The sequence below is a fragment of the Choloepus didactylus genome, chromosome 12, assembly GCF_015220235.1.
Source record: "Choloepus didactylus isolate mChoDid1 chromosome 12, mChoDid1.pri, whole genome shotgun sequence".
Taxonomy (NCBI): Eukaryota; Metazoa; Chordata; class Mammalia; order Pilosa; family Megalonychidae; genus Choloepus; species Choloepus didactylus.
Window position 1 is genome coordinate 93,163,226 of NC_051318.1, and position 22,210 is coordinate 93,185,435.

General features: G+C 41.1%; 1 protein-coding gene across 4 annotated transcripts in view; it reads left to right on the forward strand.

The window, feature by feature from the left end:
- RUBCNL (rubicon like autophagy enhancer) overlaps positions 1-21,730 on the forward strand; it is a 93,096-nt gene extending 71,366 nt beyond the window's left edge. For all 4 annotated transcript variants that reach the window (XM_037800196.1, XM_037800199.1, XM_037800197.1 and 1 more), the window contains one exon: positions 21,404-21,730. In XM_037800196.1, coding sequence (XP_037656124.1) covers positions 21,404-21,552 — 149 coding nt within the window. In that variant the 3' untranslated portion in view covers positions 21,553-21,730. The remainder of the gene's footprint in view (positions 1-21,403) is intronic.
- The last annotated feature ends 480 nt before the right edge of the window (positions 21,731-22,210 follow it).

Sequence of the window (22,210 nt, forward strand, 5' to 3'; positions counted from 1 at the left end):
ATAAATGATTTACTAAAAGAATGAATGATGTTTTTGCTCTAGCTTCTGAAAATGATTTCTTGACAGTAATCCTTGATGAGATTCCTAGAAAGTAGTTCTTGGTGATCCCACCTATCCATACTATATCTGGGAGAAAAAAATAACATGGAGATTTAGTTGTCCTAACTGGTGGATATTGGGAGGCTTCTGCAAGGTGATACTTTCTCCCTGAAGACTGTCACATTCTGGGGCTGGCTGCTGGTGATCCTTGGCCCTTGGCTTTTCCATCTCATGGCAATGCACATGGTGGCGTCTTCTTTCTCTTCTGGGTTCCATGGACTGCCAGCTTCTGGCTGCTCTCCATAGCTTCCTCCTTCTATGTCCAATTTCCTTTGCTTATAAAGACCTCAGCCATATTGCATTAAGGCCCACTTTCATTCAGTTTGGGCACAGCTTAACTAATAACACCTTCAAAGATCCTATTTACAAATGGGTTCACACCACAGGACCAGGGATTGGGACCTGAATATGCCTTTTGTGGGGGATATGATTTAATCCCCAACAATATAAAACATAAAATATGTGATTTTAATCATTTAAAGTATAAATCAATGGCATTAATTATATTTCACATTGTTTGTGCAACAAATACTACTATTTCCAAAATTTTATCATCACCCCAGGCAGAAACTATGGACCCACTGAACATTAACTGCCATTCTCCCCTCCCCACAGCTCCTGATAATTTCTGGTAACCTGTCTATAATCTGTCTCTATGAATTTGCTTATTCTGGATATTTCATATAAGTGGAACCATGCAATATTTGTCCTTTTGTGTCTGTCTTATTTGACTCAGTCAAATGTCTTCAAGGTTCATCCATATTTTTGCATGCATCAGCATTTCATTCCTTTTTATGGCTGAGTAATTTTCCATTATAAGCCTCAATAGGTTTTAAGAGTGTAGAGGAGTCCTGTGGCCATAAAATTTGAGAACTGCTGCTATGGAATGTATCTGCAGTTTTTTTTTCCCCCTATATATTCCCATTATTGTTCAGAAAAGCAATTACGGATGTTAGTAAAATGTCCTCAAAGCACTTACCCCTCACTGCAGTTTGTGAGATTTTGAATACCTTGCCCCAGCTGCCTTTCTCCCTTTGGATGGCTGTGTTCTACCCACATTGGCCTTCTCTCCATTTCTAGAAGACATTAAGCACCTGCTCACAACACAGTGGCCTTCCCTTATGCCTCCCATCTTCAAATGCTGGGCTGTGTCCCTACTTCAGAACTCAGCTTAGCTCCTTGGAGCTTAGCAGCTAAATACATATATTAGAACTCATGTTCTATTCCTCCTTTTCATCAATTCCTCCTTAATTGTAAGTTTCTTGAGAGAGAATGATATTTGTTGTTCTTTGTTTTTATTTGTTTTCCTCTAAATGGAAACATAATTTACTATTATTCTTCATTATAAAAGTTGCTCATGTTCATTCTAAAAATCCAAAGTAAGTAGACAGCTATTTTGGTATATTTTCTTCCAGATCTGTTTTTTTAAAAAGTTTATGTAACACATTCTGTTTTGTAACTGACTTTTCTCACTCAATAATATTTCTGGGTATTTTTTTCATGCCAATTCATGTGGATCCACATAATATTGTAATGACTGCATAGTATTCTATTCAAAGGTTCTGCCATAATTATTTGACCAATCTTCTAATTTTTGTCTCAAGTTTTTGCTATTAGAAACATCTTGGGATATATATATATATATATATATATATATATATATATATACACATATATGCCTTTATTTGCAGGTTTAAGTATTCCTTAACATGATGATTCTCTCTCTCTTATTCCTTCTTGCCTTCCAACTTTTTTGTAGCTATTCCTTGGGCAATAGTTTGAAAATTTGCCATAATATAAATTCCAGGAAGTGGAACAGCTAAGTCAAAGCATGAATACAATTAACATTTTTATAAAAATTGCCAAATATCTCTCTAGAAATGGTGAATAAATTCACTTTCTGGTGGTGTTTGAGAATTTCCCTTCCCCTAGAGTTTCCCAAATCCCACTCTCTTTTCATTTCACTTTTTATAGTTTTATTGGGGTATAACTGACATATGCTAAACCACTCATATTTACCACTTTTCTTTTAAATCTTTGCCAGATCTATGGAAAATGAGGTCTCCATGTTTTAATTCCTATTTCTCGAATTACAAGTGAAACCGAGCATCTTAGCATATATTTATTGAGCATCCTTTTGCATACTGCCTGTCCCAATGTCCATTTTCCACTTAATTTTTAGCCTTTTCCTTGAAAGTTTATGACAGCTCCTTCGATAGGAGCTCAGATTTGGATTTGCCACTAAGCCAAAGTTAAAGTTAAAAGTTAAAGTTAAAATGCTGCTTCTGTGCCAGGGCCTGCCCTGTCTGACCCTGTGGCATTTGCCACTCTCAGGAAGCGCAATGGCCAAAGAGGAATATGTAACGTTAGCTGGGTAGGAAAGTTGCTGGTGATCACTATATAAGCCAGGGTTCCACCCGAGGAGCAGGACAAGTAGGAGACTAGCCTAATATATATATATATTCACATATACATGCAAATACGTGTGTGTGTGTAGATAGATATATAGGAAGGCTCTATTATAATATATGCTAATGTGCATATATATATTGCAAAGAAGATATATATATATATATGGCAAGGAGGCTGAAGCTGGCTAGGCAAATCTGATATCCATAGTGCAGGCTGTCAGGAAGGCAGGTTGGAACCCTTGGGCAGAAGCAGACGCTTCAGTTTTAAGGCACAATTTTTTTCTTCTTTGGAGAAACCTCAGTTCTACTCTAAAGCCTTTCAACTGATTGGATCAGGCCCACCCAGAATATCAAGGCTAATCTTTAGTTAAAGTCAACTGATTGTAGATGTTAAACACATCCACAATACACCTTCATAGCAACACCTAGACTAGTGTTTGATTGTTTGAGTCAGTAACTGGGGACTAGCCCAGCTGAGCTGACACATAAAACTGGCCTCCACAGTCACCAGTGATCTGCCTTCTGAGAAGAGAAACACCAGCTCCTCTGGTGAGCAGGAATCTGGGGGAGAAGAGTGGGGGTCAGGGCTGGCTGGCATGCAGATGGAGTGAGGCTGTGGGGTTCCTACAGTTCATGCCAGGGGACAGCAGCTGAATCCCGAGGCCACCGGGCCAATCCTGTGGCGGTGTTTCCTGAATCACTTTTCCGCCAGGACGTGGGGGCAGTAGCTTTTGTTTTCATGCCAAGTCAATGGAAGGGAGTTAATGCATTCCTGAAATGCAAGACATCTTTTATTTTTTCCTCTTGCCCTCCCTTCCTTTGATCTCCCCTTCTTGCCTTCTTCTTTTTCCTCTTAAACAGTTTAAACTCTTCAATAGACAACTGGTCACTTTCCAACCAGGGCACTACTGTAGTAAAAACAGATGGAACAATGGACCCAGCACTTTGAGGACAGACAGATGAAGATGTCAGCATCTTCATCATTGACATGTTCTCTCTCTTTAAAAAAAAATGTATAAATGTATAAAATATATACAATAAAATTTCCCATTTTATCTACTTTCAAATATATAATTCAGTGACAATGGCCTCTTACCTATCTACTACTGACAGTGTTCTTTTCCTTTGCAAAGGACAATAATAAAGTAATACAATTCAGTTCAAAATTTAAATTTTAGATGGCATTTTCATACACCTATTTTACTTATTGCAAGTGTTGTTTATTTATTTCATAAATGTTTTGTTTATTTTCACACCGGCAACATAGGTTAATTTTTGTTATTTTCATTTTATTGCTGGGACAACTGAAGCACAGAGAGAAGTAAAATGCTCAATGTCACTCAGCTAGAAAGTGGAGGTGGAAATATGCACACGCAGGTGATTTATCCTTTAGCTGTCCTCTTTCTACTGTGTTCCTTATTCCCATTTTTACATGCACCACAGGTGATTTTTTTAGCATTTTTGAAATAAAGGGTCCCATTCCTTGGATGAAAGCATTTTAGATGCTTTGATAAAAAGTAAGTGAATAAGCACCTTTTCCACAATTCACAATTTTATCACACGCAAGGGATACATCTGTTGGCTGAGCAAGTACCCTGGGAATCTAACATGTCTCTCAGAGAATTTCGCTGGAAATTAGCTAAAGGGAATGAGATAATACCATGGGTATATCCACTGAGTTACAGTTAACTTCAGCAGTTGTTTCACCAGGGACTTTTGTGTCTAAAATTGAGAACTGGTTATTTAGAAACATGGACCATTTCCCATAAATGGAGCTGGGGACCCACTGACAACAGTACTGGGCTTTTAGGGGTGCAAATTAGCTGTAGCCCTGCCTTCCACGCTGAACTGGGGGGTCGAATTACGTACCCCCTCTAAAGACATGTCCTTCCTGTGGGCGTGAACTTCTTTGTAAAGGATCTTTTGAAGACATTAGTTTTTCCTTAAGGTGTTGTCTGACTGAATCACGGAGAGTCTTAATTCCTACTCCTGGGAGCCTTAGAAAGAGAAAGCCACGGAAGGGCGAGCACCCGGAAGTCCGGGGAACACCGGAAGAGGAAATGCGGGGGAGAGAGGTCACACGTGATGGACGCAGAGACAAGCCAAGGAAGCTCGAGGATGGCGGCAGCCAGCGCTGGAACGAGACAGAGATGGGGGAGAAAGCATGGCCTGGCTGGTGCCTTGACTTTGGACCTTTGGCTTCCAAACCGTGAGCCGATAAATTCTTGTATTTCTCATAGCAACCTGGCAATTAAGACTGGATTATTTGGACTATCACACCCCACCCCAGGTTTGTGGGTAAAGAGTCCAGATGCATTTCCTTCTGTCTCTTGTCAGGGAGTGACGATTCCCTGCTGGGCAAGGAAACCTGAAGGATGGGGGAGAGACTTTCCCCAATAAACATTCCTCTCCAACACTCCTTTTCCAGAAAGGTGATAGAACCAATCATTTTTGTAAACATAGAATTTATAACACTGGCTCCTTATGGAAAGGAAATGCTATTGTTTAAGTCATCAAATTGCTATCTTTGAATGGATTCTGAGCCCTTTGGAGACCCAGGAAAGACGCCCTGGTGAGCCTATCATCTACTGAAAGTGGGAGATTTCCTGGAAGAATTTCTATAGCTGCTCTTTCTCTTGCCCTTTAGGTTGACTTCTCCTTGTCCCAATCAGAATAACCCTTCCTGAACAAGCCCCCAGGTTTCTGGGGGAAATTCTGTTGGGCCAGGAGCCCAGGGAAGGTATCCTAAGACCTTGGGCCTCTCTCCCAGTCTGGACTGGGAGAGAGGAGTTGTTGGGACTGGTCATTTGAGCTGAGCCTGATGCACAGCAAGGTAATTTAGCCCATCAACTTAACATGACTTCTGTATTTTCTCACATATTTTTGTTTTTATGCTTTGGGTTTAAAAGGGCTATGTGTACTACAACGAGTTACTACTACACACCCACTAAAATGTCTAAAATTTAAAATGTTGGTGAGGATGTGGAGCAACAGGGAACTCTCCTATGTTGTCACTGGGAGAGCAAAATGGTCCTGCCACTTGGGGAAATGGGCAGTTTCTTACAAAGTTAAACATCAAGCGATTCCACTCCTGGATATTTATCCAAAGGAACTAAAAATAATCCATGTGTCCAGTAATAGGAAAATCGATAAATGTATTGTGGTATATTCATAGAATAGAATAATACTCAGCAGTAAAAAGAACAGAGTACTAACAAATTTCCAGAATTGTAATGCTGAGTGAAAGAAGCCAGGGACTAAAGAGATCATATAGTATGAATCCATTTATAAGAAATTATAGAATAGGCAAATCTGTAATGATAGAGAGCAGATCAGTGGTTGCTTGGGCCAGGATTTAGAGGGAGGGTTTGACTGTGAATGAAGCAACTTAGGGGGGATGATGGAAATAGCCCATTATCTTGTTTGGAATGTGTACGGGGATGTATGTCTCTGTCAAAACTCATCAAACTACACACTTAAAATGGGGGCGTTTGATTGTGTATAAATTACACTTCAATTAAGTTGATTTTTTTAAGTGCCATATTGAGTCCTGAGAAAAAAAATCGCCCAAGAATATTACGTGGACATTACCGTTCCCTGAATGAAAACCTGTTGGAGAATAAATTGTGTATAATTAGAGTGTCTGATTTTTAGAGTTTGGAGTGCAGTGTTTGAACGCTCGTGCTGGTATTAAGAAGACACTCAGTGTGACCCCCGGAGCCGAACAGTCTAGGTGTACAGACTTGGAACATGGGTGCAGACTTAGAACAAGTGTACAAAAGTGGATCTAGACAGACTGGTTTTCTATCCCAGCTCTGCCACGTATATTTGGGCACGTGACTTACCTCCTGTGTGCCGGTCTGTAAAAGGAAGATAATAGTACCTACTTAATAGGGTAATTGTGAGCTTTGAATAAGCTTATGTGTGTAAAGTGATCAAGACAATGTGTTTTAGATAGGGCTGTGTCAATTGCTAATGATTTTAAAGGCTTAACCTCCTGTACTAATTGAGGGAAGGCCAGGAGATGGGCGGGAGCAGCAGGTTTTTCTTGCTTCAGTGGCTGATAGCAGTGGAGGTTGAGAGAAGCTGACAGTCTATTTTACAGGGGTTAGTATTGGGATTAAGAAGAACTTGGCATAGACTTCTGTTCTAACGTCACGTTAATGCAGAAAGCAAGAGCATGTTTCTGGCCAGGAGCTCAACGAGGCACCAACTCTGCACATGGGCAGATTGGTTGAGGTTGGGGTTGTCTCACCCACTTCCCTACCCCTTTTTAGTTCTACGACTGTGAAATTGTTTAGGAGAGGATCAAAAAATGATCACCCATCTCAACAGTAGGTGGCAGTATTGCTTCTGGTGTCACACATCACATGCTTCAAGCAGCATGGCAAGCTTGCCTTAGCACCTACAAAAGAGAAGTTGCGAAATCAGGCATTTCATTATCTAGAAGCTTGCTCCCTAGGAAGGTGATGGAACCAATTGTGATTTAAACCTATCATTTTCCATAAGGACAAAATGACACCTTTTTAAAAAGAAGGGTGCTTTCCCCCATCTTGCCAGTCACAAGGCACCGTGCTGGACCATGAGCGGTTTCCTGATAAGTCTGCTGTGACTCTATTGTGTGGTGGAAGAGGCTCCCCAAGGCTGTGTTTTTAGGCCCAGGGAGACTGGGTAGCCTAGTGGTTAAGAATTTCAGGATCTAGTCTACTTGGGTTTGAATCCTGGCTCTCACCCTTACTGGTTGTGTGACCTTGTGCAAGTTGTTTAACCTCTTGTGTCTCCGTTTCCTTGTCTGTGAATGGGGAAGGTCACGATAACTGCTGCACGAGGTCATTGGGAAGATTAAATGACTTGCAATGCAAAGTGTTTAGAACAGAGCTGCCCTCCTGAGGGTTAGCTGGTATCATCAGCATCGCGTGTGCCCTTTAGGGGTGACAGCACCCCAAGCCAGGAGCAGCTGGCCATGGATACCTCCTAACTTTTCCAAAGTTACTAGATTGGTGGTAGAAACCCAGGATTGGAGTGGATGGAGAAAGATGTGGGGTACATCCCAGCTTCTAGAACAGACTCCACACCAAGTATACCTAGAGGTAGGACCTCAATTTGCACCAAGTCTGGACTCAGCCTCTGCTTGAACACTTTCAGAAAGCCTGGCTGACCCCCTGACTGAGAGCTGGGTCTGCCCTCCTGTCATTTACACCCTTGGTTCTAATTCCACGCTGAAATCAGCCTGGGTAAATGGAAATCTCTCCTCATTCCAAAAGTTCTTCAGGGAAAGTGAGGTAAGACTTCACTTTGGCCCCAAATATCATCATCAGGAAAATTCATTAAGGAAAAGGGACCCTTCCTGAACTTAACTTCTTCCTTGTTTTTGGTTGGAAAAAAAAAAACAAATTGACTACAGTAGATCCTTGACCTTGAGCTGGCCTTTCCTTTGGTGAGTATCTAAGTGCCCTGGATCCACCATCTGCTATCAAACGGAGCAAAACAAAATGAGAATGGTATTTAAATCCTACCCCCACCTACAATATCAGCGCCATGCAAGAGAAGTTAGGCTAGGAGGCAAGCCTGCAGAGCTGGGGTTTGTTTGGACAGCCAGCTCTGATATGCATCCTTCAAGTTACCTGACTGAAGTAAGCAAGTCATTCATCTCCTTGGGCGTTCATTACCTCACCTGCAAGATGAGAACAGAATGAACGGAATCAGAGTTTCCCAAAGTGTGTTCCCTGGAACATTAGTCCTTTGAGATGCTCCTTGAAGAAAAGAATTCTGTGGTCTAAAGCAGACTTTTTGAACCATGAGCTCTTTTGTTGTTTAACCCAGGGGACGTTTGGCAGTGTCTGGAGGTGTTTTTGGTTGTCAGAATTTGTGGGACTGTGAATGGCATTCTGTGGGTAGAAGCCAGGGGTGCTGCTAAGCATCCACCAATGCAGGGGACAGCTCTCCACCCCCACCCCAGCAAAAAATTATCTGGCCCAACATGTTGCAAGTGCTGAGGCACTATCTCTGATGCAAGACCCTGGAATAATGGTTTTGGATCATACGGGACACATTCTACTGCATTCTTTCTCAAGTAACATTAGCATCACATAGATGTAGGTGGAGAAGTCCCACAGTAAAATTCCTTTAACCCAGTGTTTCTCAGACTTGTTTGATTAGGGAACCCTCTCCCCTCCCAACACCCCCACCCCCACCCCATAGCCTTATTATCATCATGCAGAATTATTGGGGAAATGCTGGCTAGAGGATCTCGAAAGTTACTTTCTGTTTGAAGAGATGTTTATTTCCTCTGATGAGGCAATATAATGTTGAGTTGTGAATACAGCTCAGAATCGAGCTGCTCTGAGACCCGTCAGACCTGCTTGCTGGGTGACCTTGCACAAGTTCCCTTAACTTCTGGTTCCTTGCTGCTCGGTTCTTAAGTGGTAGTTGGTTGTAAGGGCTAAATAAGATCATACATGTAAGCTTTGTCGGTCAGCACCTGGTACTCAGTAAGCCCGCAATCAAATGTTAACTATTATCTAAGATTGTGTTGGCAGCACAGTTGTGTTTTTGTGATTGCCTTGAGCGCAGAGGCCATTATAGGTGTCAGATCTGCCCACGAGAGGGTGCTGTTACACAGCCTTGCCACTGTGTTTTCAAAATTAGCTGTGCTGATGGTCTGGCTCTGATTTTTCATGAACTGCTGAACCACGGATTTTAGAGCTGGAAGAGACCCTGTGAATGATCTAATCCAAATCATCGGATTTTCCAGTTATAAGCCAAAGGAGGTTCAATGTGGACCTGGTGAGTATGTCTTAGAAAACCAACATGGTGGCAGGAAAAACAACTTTAAGTCTATTCTCTGTAGGTGACAGGAGAGAAACATCATCTTTCTGGGGAAAAAAAGAGAAATCAGAAATGTTAATGGCAGGGTTGGGCTGAAATGAAAGGAAATGGGCACAGTGGGGTATTATGTCTTAAGTTTTTTTTTTTTTTTTTTAAGACTAGCTACTGGTTCTTGCCTCTGCAACAGCTCATGGGACAAAAGTATTCAAGACTGTCCTTGACAGGCTGAGCCTTCAAATGTCTTCCCACCCACTTTCTAAGGGAAAGGCCCCCTGCATCCCCTCCAACCACACCTGACCCAATGGTGTCAATTCCTTCAGTTGACTTGGGGACAGGAGACTCGTCACCTGTTGAGAATGATGCGCTGGGCCAATCAGCTTCTATTCTCTGAGATCTAAATGAGCAAAAGTTGGAGAAGGTGAGCAGTGGGAATTCAACCTGCAAAACCTGAGGCCGGCAGGGGCAAGGGGAGAGTGTGGAGGCAGAACTGATGGTTCATGTTCTGAAGCGAACACTCTGAAAGAAGTGGAAATGCTGTGAGCACCGCAGATTGTGTGCCCCATGGAGAAGCCAAAGCAGGAAGCCAGGCTCCCAGTGCATCCTTGTCCCTCTGTTTTAAAGCAACTTCCTGGGGCCTCTAGTTCCTACCACGAAATTGCTTAACACAGACGATGAGAAAGTTTGGAAGGCATTAACAGATTGGAAACCTCATGACAAGTGTTACTGAGTGGATTCTCATTGTAACAGTTTGTGGCCTGTAGACCCACGTTGGTTCAGCATGAAAAGGGCTTCCTTCTCCTCCTCTTTCTAAGCCCTGATAGTAATTAAAACAAACAAGCAAAAAACCCTTTATTTTGAAATAGTTTCAGACTTAACAGAAAAATTGCAAAGATAGTACAAAGAATTCACGCACACCCTTTGTCCTGTTTCCCCAAAAGCTGACATCTTACCCACACTTCTCTCTGGGTATGTGTGTTTCTGAAATACTTGGGCGTAAACTGTGGATATGTGTCTTTTTACCTCCCAATATTTCTGTGGATGTATCCTAAAAATAAGGACATTTTCACATATAATCAGAGTTCAGTGATCAAAATCAGGAAATTAACATTGATACCATAGAATTATCTTTTAGAAAGTCTACATACTTGATTCAAATTTTGCTGCTCGTGATATAATTCAGAATCATATGTTGTGTTTCTCATATCCCTTTAATCTCCTTTAATCTGAGGCAGTTACTCAGTTTTTCTCTGTCATTCATGACCATGACACTTTTTGAGGCTACAGACTAGTTATTTTTTAGAATGATTTTTCTAAGGTCTCCTCATGATTGCAATTATGTTGTGCATTTTGAATTTTGAGCAGTGATATCACAGAAGTCATGTTGTGCGGGGAGACAAGTCTTCTTAACTCCTCTCATCTCTGTCCTGCAGCAAAAAATGCTGTCCTGCACTTTGCTGGGGTATAAGAAGCTCCCAGCCAGCCTTTAGGCCTTTGAGAAGAGCTGGACTTCCTGGTGAATGTGACACCTGCAATCAGTTTTGGAGAAGAAAAAGTTATTGAGAACAACACTGAGGGGAAGGATTTCTGGAAGGATGAAACAACTCCTTTGCAGATGCCTGAATGCTCTGTTGTCTCCCTGCGCTCTGCTCACACCGTGTCCTCCCCCTGCCGACACCTCACTTCCCAAACCTCTTACCCATGCTCTCTTTTCCTGGTTAGTTCTCATGCAGCCTTCAGAACTCAATGGCAATTGTCTTCATTTCTTAGGGCTGCTGTAAGAAAGTACTGCAGACTGGGTGGCTTAACACAGCCGAAATTTATTGTCCCATAGTTTGGAGATGAGAAGTCTGAAATCAAGGTCCTGGCAGGGCCATGCTTCATCTGAAGCCTGTAGTCTGTAGGAGAGAACCTGTTCCATGTCTCTGTCCTGGCTTCTGGTGGTGGCTTGCTAGCAGTCCACGGTGCTCTCTGCCTCGTGTGTTACATAGCGTTCTCTCATCTTTCTGTGTGTGCCCAGTTCTCCCCTTCTTATAAGGAGACCAGTCATGTTGGATTAGGACCCACCCCAACCCAGTTGGGCTTCTTCTTATATGATCACATCTTCAAAGACCCCATTTCCAAGTAAGATCAAGTCACAGGACCAGGAGTTAAGACTTGAACATGACTTTTGGGGAGACACCATTCAACTCGTAACAGAAGTGTTTTCCTCCTCCACTTACTGGAGCATGGCAGAGTTCAGACTCTCTCATCAAACAGGCCTGGGTTCAAATCACAGTCCCCCACTTTAGCAAGTGAATGACCTTGGCAAATTTATTTAACCTCTCTCAGGCCCGTTTCATTCTCTGGACCAACGAGAGGCCCTGGCTGAGGGCTCTCTGCTGTCACAGGTGTGGCCATTCTGGACAGTTCCTCATTTCCAGGACCTCTGACCCCTCTAAGTCCTCCCCTTGAATTCTGAGTTCCCAGACCCTGTTTCTCAGGCTTATCTCTTCATCTGGGTTTCCACGACTCGTGTGTGCTGTCATGCTTTGGCCTTGTATCAGGCCCAGACAGGAGGCTTAGATCTTTGCCATTTTTTAAAAGAAACTCAAACACAATCAACATTTTTGAGTTCCGTAAGCTCACTACCGATTTGAGGGGCTCTGTACAGATGCCACGTGGCCCATGGCCTGACTTCTGGCCCACCCAGTGGTGCCAACATAGTCTCCATTGTTGCCTTCTGAGGCCCATGCATGTCACCACTGAGGCTTAGGCATCCAATCAAATGTCCGACTTCCCATGGAAACTGAAGATTGGGAGTCGGGGGATGTTTTCATGTGCATTTTGCAGATTGCTTTCCCTGATCTCTGCAGGGTGTGACTTCTTGTCATTCAAATTTGAACTTAAACACTATCTTGTGCTTAATCACTTCACTCTATTGTAGTTTTTACTACCTGCTATTTTCCTTTCTTTCGTTTTAGAAAAATAGCTTTGTTAGTCTATCTTACTCCTTTCTACATAATGCTTGTACATAGTAGCTACTCAATATTTTTTGGAAATTTGTTAAATGGGTAAATGTGCTAATTTCAGTTCTGTTCAGATAAATAATTGCTGGTTAATGATCCTATTTCTATCTTGTTTGGTATATGTTCTGTCTTCCAGAGTGCTTTTAGTTTCCTCTCATACATTCTCCATCATCTCTCTCTATTAGTGTGTTTTTTTCTCTTTGTTCTCATTCTCAATAACTTCTTTCTTCTTGGCAAGGTCTCTCTCTGGCTTGTTGCACATCTTCACCATTCAGGCTGGTTTGCTTATGTCTTTGAAAACCAACTTTCAGCCTAATGACCCCTGTCCCCAGCTCCCTCCCATGCTGCTTGACACTTCCTTGGGCCATGACAAGTTAGAAGCCTTCTGGATTCTAGAAGACCAGGAGGACTGACAGACAAATTCATTCATGTTGTCTGCCAAGAGCTCAAAGAAAGAACACCTTGGATCACCCTCTTTCGTTAGAAGTGGTAAACTCTAGAGGCAAAAGTTGCATACCGCTGGGGGCTCATTTCAACTTAGCCTTCCCCCACATTTCCTGTCCCGGTTCATAACAATGACAATTGCAGTAGCAACAAAGGGAGGGAATATATGTGGCAGGTAGAACCACATATCACCCAACAAAGTTTTTAAAGACAAATGAGAAAAAAAGCATTACTTTTTTTTTTTTTTAATCATCATTTTATTGAGATATATTCACATACCACGCAGTCATACAAAACAAATCGTACTTTCGATTGTTCACAGTACCATTACATAGTTGTACATTCATCACCCAAATCAGTCCCTGACACCTTCATTAGCACACACACAAGAATAACAAGAATAATAATTAGAGTGAAAAAGAGCAATTGAAGTAAAAAAGAACACTGGGTACCTTTGTCTGTTTGTTTCCTTCCCCTATTTTTCTACTCATCCATCCATAAACTAGACAAAGTGGAGTGTGGTCCTTATGGCTTTCCCAATCCCATTGTCACCCCTCATAAGCTACATATTTATACATCTGTCTTCGAGATTCATGGGTTCTGGGTTGTAGTTTGATAGTTTCAGGTATCCACCACCAGCTACCCCAATTCTTTAGAACCTAAAAAGGGTTGTCTAAAGTGTGCGTAAGAGTGCCCACCAGAGTGACCTCTCGGCTCGTTTTGGAATCTCTCTGCCACCGAAGCTTATTTCATTTCCTTTCACATCCCCCCTCTGGCCAAGAAGATGTTCTCCGTCCCACGATGCCGGGTCTACATTCCTCCCTGGGAGTCATATTCCACGTTGCCAGGGAGATTCACTCCCCTGGGTGTCTGATCCCACGTAGGGGGGAGGGCAGTGATTTCACCTTTCAAGTTGGCTTAGCCAGAGAGAGAGGGCCACATCTGAGCAACAAAGAGGCATTCAGGAGGAGACTCTTAGGCACAAATATAGGGAGGCCTAGCCTCTCCTTTGCAGCAACCGTCTTCCCAAGGGTAAAACTTATGGTAGAGGGCTCAACCCATCAAACCACCAGTCCCCTATGTCTGTGGTCATGTTAGCAACCATGGAGGTGGGGTAGGCGAATACCCCTGCATTCTCCACAGGCTCCTCAAGGGGGCACTACATCATTTTTTTTTCCTTGTTTTTCTTTCTTTTTTTTTTTTTTTAACTTTCCCTTCTTTTTTAAATCAACTGTATGAAAAAAAAAGTTAAAAAGAAAACAAACATACAATAAAAGAACATTTCAAAGAGACCATAACAAGGGAGTAAGAAAAAGACAACTAACCTAAGATAACTGCTTAACTTCCAACATGTTCCTACTTTACCCCAAGAAAGTTACATAATATAGCAACCTTTCTGTGAACTTGTTCCTACTATATCCATCAGAAATTAACAGACCATAGTCATTTCTGGGCATCCCCAGAACGTTAAATAGCTTATCTGTTCTTCTTGGATTATTGTTCCCCCTTCCTTAATTGCTCTCTACTGCTAGTTCCCCTACATTCTACATTATAAACCATTTGTTTTACATTTTTCAAAGTTCACATTAGTGGTAGCATATAATATTTCTCTTTTTGTGCCTGGCTTATTTCACTCAGCATTATGTCTTCAAGGTTCATCCATGTTGTCATATGTTTCACGAGATCGTTCCTTCTTACTGCCGTGTAGTATTCCATCGTGTGTATATACCACATTTTATTTATCCACTCATCTGTTGAAGGACATTTGGGTTGTTTCCATCTCTTGGCAATTGTGAATAATGCTGCTATGAACATTGGCGTGCAGATATCTGTTCGTGTCACTGCTTTCCGATCTTCCGGGTATATACCGAGAAGTGCAATCGCTGGATCGAATGGTAGCTCTATATCTAGTTTTCTAAGGAGCTGCCAGACTGACTTCCAGAGTGGCTGAACCATTATACAGTCCCACCAACAGTGAATAAGAGTTCCAATTTCTCCACATCCCCTCCAGCATTTGTAGTTTCCTGTTTGTTTAATGGCAGCCATTCTAACCGGTGTTAGATGGTATCTCATTGTGGTCTTAATTTGCATCTCTCTAATAGCTAGTGAAGCTGAACATTTTTTCATGTGTTTCTTGGCCATTTGTATTTCCTCTTCAGAGAACTGTCTTTTCATATCTTTTGCCCATTTTATAATTGGGCTGTCTGTACTATTGTCATTGAGTTGTAGGATTTCTTTGTATATGCAAGATATCAGTCTTTTGTCAGATACATGGTTTCCAAAAATTTTTTCCCATTGAGTTGGCTGTCTCTTTACCTTTTTGAGAAATTCCTTTGAGGTGCAGAAACTTCTAAGCTTGAGGAGTTCCCATTTATCTATTTTCTCTTTTGTTGCTTGTGCTTTGGGTGTAAAGTCTAGGAAGTGGCCGCCTAATACAAGGTCTTGAAGATGTTTTCCTACATTATCTTCTAGGAGTTTTATGGTACTTTCTTTTACATTGAGATCTTTGGTCCATTTTGAGTTAATTTTTGTGTAGGGGGTGAGGTAGGGGTCCTCTTTCATTCTTTTGGATATGGATATCCAACTCTCCCAGCCCCATTTGTTGAAAACACCATTATGGCTCAGTTCAGTGACTTTGGGGGCCTTATCAAAGATCAGTTGGCCATAGATCTGAGGGTCTATCCCTGAATTCTCAATTCGATTCCATTGATCTATATGTCTATCTTTGTGCCAGTACCATGCTGTTTTGGCAACTGTGGCTTTATAATAAGCTTCAAAGTCAGGGAGTGTAAGTCCTCCCACTTCGTTTTTCTTTTTTAGAGTGTCTTTAGCAATTTGAGGCATCTTCCCTTTCCAAATAAATTTGTTAACTAGCTTTTCCAAGTCTGCAAAGTAGGTTGTTGGAATTTTGATTGGGATTGCATTGAATCTGTAGATGAGTTTGGGTAGAATTGACATCTTAATGACATTTAGCCTTCCTATCCATGAACATGGAATATTTTTCCATCTTTTAAGGTCCCCTTCTATTTCTTTTAGTAGAGTTATGTAGTTTTCTTTGTATAGGTCTTTTACATCTTTGGTTAAGTTTATTCCTAGGTACTTGATTTTTTTATTTGCTATTGAAAATGGTATCTTTTTCTTGAGTGTCTCTTCAGTTTGTTCATTTCTAGCATATAGAAACATTACTGACTTATGTGCATTAATCTTGTATCCCGCTACTTTGCTAAATTTGTTTATTAGCTCTAGTAGCTGTATCGTCGATTTCTCAGGGTTTTCTAGATATAAGATCATATCGTCTGCAAACAATGACAGTTTTACTTCTTCTTTTCCAATTTGGATGCCTTTTATTTCTTTGTCTTGCCGGATTGCCCTGGCTAGCACTTCCAGCACAATGTTGAATAACAGTGGTGACAGCGGGCATCCTTGTCTTGTTCCTGATCTTAGAGGGAAGGCTTTCAGTCTCTCACCATTGAGTACTATGCTGGCTGTGGGTTTTTCATATATGCTCTTTATCATGTTGAGGAAGTTTCCTTCAATTCCTACCTTTTGAAGTGTTTTTATCAAAAGCGGATGTTGGATTTTGTCAAATGCTTTTTCAGCATCTATTGAGATGATCAATTGATTTTTCCCTTTCGAGTTTTTAATGTGTTGTAATACATTGATTGTTTTTCTTATGTTGAACCATCCTTGCAAAAAGCATTACTTTTTGATGCAGGGGAAGTAATTGTCATCTTTTTTTTTTTTTTTTTTTGCTACCTCTTCTGAAAAATATTCTTGGGTTACTTCTATATTTAAAGTTCAGTTCAAAAATTAGGTTTTCATTACATATTTCAGATACTGTTTTAAAACAACAATTGTAAGTGGCATCAGCCCATCAGGTTGAGTACGTGCCCCTTTACCCATCCCTTCCTCATTCAACACCCTTAAAATGACTGCAGAGAAAGTTAAGAAAATACAGAAGACCAAGAGGACAAAGCAAATTGGATAGGAAACAGCATCAGATGAGAGAAATTTCAACAAAATTTGGTTGATGGAGGATTTGTAACTGATGTGGGTGTTTGCTTGATGGGAAGGAGTGATTCCTTTCTGGATCTACAGAAAGGCTTGGCACGGAGGTGCAAGGTGCCATGAGGCAGAGGGTGGGAACAGGGGCTTTGTTGGATGTTTGTGCGGGGAATGGTTGGACACACTCCCTATCCTCATGGAGTTGGGCAACTGCTCTCCCACCCCTCTGGGACTGGAGGTTTATTCTCTAGAGAAATGGAACTTGAGAGAGTCAGAACAATCATGGTGAAGGGCAGTGGGGAGAAATAGGATACAAACTGAAAACAGGAAGCAGGTGAAAATTTGCTTCCAGCCTACTCTCTCACCCTCTGCTTTTAGGAAGCTAGCAGCTGGGCTTACAATCCTCTGTGCCTTTTAAAGACTAGACGATTCTTCTGTGGAGCATGTGGGTGAACCTAGAGAAGATGTACCCAGGCATCCATCGTGGGAGGACCCTCCAGCGATGAAATGAATTTGCCAGCTGATCCCCATGTGCTGAGGCCCACAAGTGCTCACAAGCTGAGCTTGCAGTTAGTTTCTCTGGGCCTCATGCTTAAATGTGAATGATTATCCAAGTCACCAGACATCTGTGGGGAGCTTCCAAATGAAAGAGAGGTAGGAGAAAAATAAATAAAAACAAGCAGGAAGAAAACAAAACAAAGAACCTGGAGGAAACAGAGCTTAATGAGAACAGAAAAAATATCTTTAAAAAAATTAATATCCTCTGACGGGGAAGGAGGAGGGTAGGTGTGATTCAAAAAGGGTAGCACAGGAGCTCTTTGCGGTGATGGAATAGTTCTGTCTTCTAGAATCTCAACTGGGCTGTGGTTACATGAATCTGCCCATGTGAAAAAATGGCGTAGAACTATACACCCACATTGGACCAATCCCAGCGGACTGGTTTTGATATTGCAGTTTAATTATGCAAGTTGTAACCAATGGGGGAAACTGGGCGAAGGGTACATGGGACCTCACTGTACTGTATTTGCAACTCACTGTGGATTTATAAATGTTTCAAAATAAAAAGTTAAAATACTTAATATCCTCAATGAGTTAAGAGAAGATGTTGCATCCAGAACAAGAATGGGATAATATACAAATAACAAAAAGAAAAAAAAAATTCTTTGAGATTGAAAATGGGACATGCCCCCCAAATTAAAGGGTTGGAAGATAATGTTCAAATCTCACGTAAAATAGAAGTGAAGTTTAAGCAGTGAGAAATATGAGAAAAAAATAAGAAAATGAGAGGATCGGTGTGTTGGTTTGAATCTATTATGTACCACCAGAAAAGCCATGTTCTTTTAATCCAATCTTGTGGAGGCAGACCTATTTTGATTAGATTATTTCTATGGAGATGTGACCCTGCCCATTCGAGGTGAGTCTTAAATAACTTATTGGAGTCCTTAAGAGAGATGCTTAGAGAGAAAACACCTAGAGACAGCTGTTGAAATCGAAGCCGACACAGACTCAGATGCTTGGAGATGCTAAGCTGAGAGATGACAGAGAAGCTAAGTGAGAACCCACAGAAACTTAAGGAAAAAGTCACTGGAAAAAAGTCACTGAAAGCAATGCAACCCTGGAGCAAAGGACCAGCAGACACCAGCCATGTGCCTTCCCAGCTGACAGAGGTGTTCCAGGTGCCATCAGCCTTTCCCTCAAAGACGATATCTAACTCTTTATGCCTTAATTTGGATGTTTTCATGGCCTTAGAACTGTAAATTTGTGAACTAATAACCCCTCATTGAAAAAGCCAGTCCATTTCTGGTATGTTGCATTTTGGCAGCTTAGCAAACCGAAACAATCGGTCTAAGAAGTCCAATGTTAACTAATAGGAGTTTCATACAGGAGAAGAGAGAAACAGGGAGAAGTAATCATTAAAGCAGTAAAATGAAACAATTTCCCAGGTGACAGGACTTACCAGTACCCAACACAACAAATGAAAAAAGATCCACACCAAAGTTAATCATTATGAAATTGCAAAACACAAGGGATAAAGATTCTAAATGATTCTGGAGAGAAAAAAATCAACCGACCAAGGAGCATAAATCAGACTGGTGTCAGACTGTTCAGTAGAAACATCTGGAGTTAGGAGATAATGGAACAATATCTTCAAATTCTGAGTGTCAGTACTCTTTAACCCAGAATTCTATAAGCTCTACACACGGAAGTCAAAATAAAACATACACACATTCTCAGACATAGAAACCCTCAGAACAGTGATACCCCTTTTGCATTTCCTTAGAAAACTACTAGAGGATGTACTCCACAAAAACAAAGAAATAAACTAAGAAAGAGGAGAAAGGGAAAACAAAAGTCCTGAAGTGACAGTGAAGGAAAGTGACAGGATAAAAATTGTGTGGCAGGCCTTGGCAGAAAACAGTCCTTCTTGGAGCAGGAGAATAAAGGGCTCCAGGACAAACACAAAATAACTGCTATGTTTTAGGGTCTGGAAAATACTATTGATAGGCACATGACAGTAATCAAGGAAAAATAGCCAGATGTACATAAGATATCTGGCAGAAAACAAAGCAAATATTTATTCTAGAGAAAATAAAGGTTTATACAATAAAAGGACTTGGTCATAGTGCAAAAGTCACCCTACTGGGATGATACTAAACGTCAGCAAAAGTTATTGTCACAACTACAGTGATGGGATATTAGGAGGAGAAGTGGGTCTTGGAGAAGGAATAGATACATTTTTTCCTACCATAGCACAAAGTCAATAAGCAATATCTAAAATAGATCAAACAAGAGATTGTAGGTTAAACACATTGTTTGGAAATATGGAGGTGAACCCAGTGATAAGAGCTAGAATCATTGAGAATAGAGCTACTAGGAATTTCTAGACTTGGGGAGATGGGGCATAGAGCTGTGATTTTTTTTATTATCATACAAGTCTTTAGTACTTTTAAAGTTTTAAAACTATGAAATATATAACTGTGCTAAAATAAAGATTTAAAAGAATGGCATATTGTCACCAAAACTCTGGAAAATAATAAGTGAAATTAAAAATGAGTAATGATTTAAATTATTTAAAATCAAAATGTTATGGGTTTCATGCAGATAGGAGAGCAATTCTGGACATACAAAGAATATTTTGATTCAAAGAAGAGATCAGTACTAAAAGTATTCATTTCCTTGGGCAAATGAATAGCACATAGTAAATACTCTCTTTCTCTATTACAGTAAAGAGCTTGTATGTCTTGCCTCCCTCCTGGGATGACGGAGACACACACTTTGCATTCATTCCAAGCATCTAGCATAGGCCATGCACACAGTAGTTGCTGAATAAATAAGTCTTTGTGGAATGAATGAATTCTGGTATGTCTTGAACAAGAATAAATTTTTGGATTTTGCTGAAAGAACACATTTAGCATTGGTTTTATTTTACTTGAAAAGACAGAAACCAGTGTGACAAAGTAAAAATGGTTATTTGGCAGGAGATACTGCAATGGTTTCTCATTCACTCACTTAAAAGCACCTCATGCCAGATGCCATGTGAGAGGCTGGGACTCTAGAGTGAGCAGGACAGACATAGTCCCTGTCCTCAAGCAGCCTACAACAGAAATTGAATAAACAATTACATGGGCTCTGAATGTAATAAGGGAAGGGGCAAGATGCCACGAAAGCATTAAAAGGGGAGCTCTAGCCTAGTCTGGAGGTCAGGGAACATTTCCTTGAGGAAGTGATATTTAAGCTGAATCATGAGAATGAGTAAGCTAATGAAGGTTCTAGCATGTGCAAGGGTCCTGAGGCTGGAGAAAATATGGCCCATGTGAGGAGCTGAAAGAAGCCCAGAATGACCCGAGTGTAGACTGTGAGATGAGTGTGATACGAGATGAGGCTGGAAAGATAAGCTGGGACCAGATAACTCAAGCTGGGAAAGGTATCAGGTATTAAGTGATCAACTTTACATTTTGGCAAGCTCACGTTGGGAGAGCTGTGTGGGAAGTCAGTTGCAGTAGGAGAAGAGTTGATGCATATGGCCATACCAATAAGTAAGCTATCAAAGTGGTCCAGATGAGAGATAAGGGTAGCCTGGAGGGGGATGGTGGCATGGAGCTAGAGGTCTGTGGAGGTGTTAGAGAAATAATTAGGAGGTTGAACTGACAGAATTTAGAAATGAGTGGAAGTGGAGTGTGGCCATGAAAACATAGAACATTGAACCATTCAATTTAATCTCTACCCTCATTGTGGGGGGTAATGGTGGTGAGGGGTGGGGAAAGAGAGAAAGAGGGAGAGAGAGAGGGAGGGAGGGAGAGAGAGGGGAGACTGATTTTTCTAGCAGCCAGAAATATATTCACTCAAGAGTAAACAATGCTGTTTTCATTGACTTCATAATATCTGTAGTCTCTGCTCTCTGAGATGAAGTAACCTTAGATGGAGCATGAGGTGATTGAACAAGAACTTTGTTGTATTTACCTTTGAGATGAAGAATGAGCAGGAGAGTCATATAAAGGAGGCCACTTCAACAGTCGGGGCATGGCCAACTCAAGGCAGCCTCACAGGAAGAAATCAGGGGGTAGAAAGACCCTTACCTCACTCTCCTTCCTCCCTCATGTCTCCTTCTAGGATTCCTGATTGTTCTAACCCACCTTGAAGCCGGAGTCAAGAGACCATTAACACGGAGCTTACAGGACAGCCTCCCGGGGCAGAGAGCTGGCTGGAGAGGGGAACTGGGTGGATCTAGAGAAGCAAATGGAAGATATTGTCTTGTGTGAGGTGAAATAGAGGCATTTTCCACATAGCCTCTAGCACACAACAGAAATTTCTCCTGTGTTGAAAATATACTTGTTTCTTAAAATTGGTATTTTCTCTGATGTAAGGAAAATGTTCAGAGATAGATTGTGGTGATGAACGCATAACTATGTTATCATACTGTGGACAGTGGATTGTATACCATGGATGATTGTATGGTGTGTGAATGTATTTCAATAAAACTGAATTTAATAAAAAAAAATTGGTGTTTTCTCACAGCAGCTTTTGTAAGTGTTACTACTAGGATCCACTTCTCTGAAAAAATAAAACTTACGCAAAAAAAAAAAAAAATTGGCCAAGTTTACCAAACAAGAGAAAGACATGAAACCTTGGGTTGTTACTTTCTTAACAGCAAGATGTAAAAACCAGAAAGGTTTTTTCTCTCTTATCGAAGATATACAGCTGTATTTGTCAGCTTTCATAGGTTTGGTTGCAGTAACAAACAACTCCAAATTCTCAGTGACTTATGACAACAAAGCTTTGTGTCTTTCCCATGATACATGTTAGCTAGAGTTGGTACAGCTCCGTTCCACGTATCTTCTTTGTCCTGGGATATGGGTGGAAGATTCACTCCTACCTTAGAACATGACATTTTGTGATCGAGGATAAAAACCATGGCTG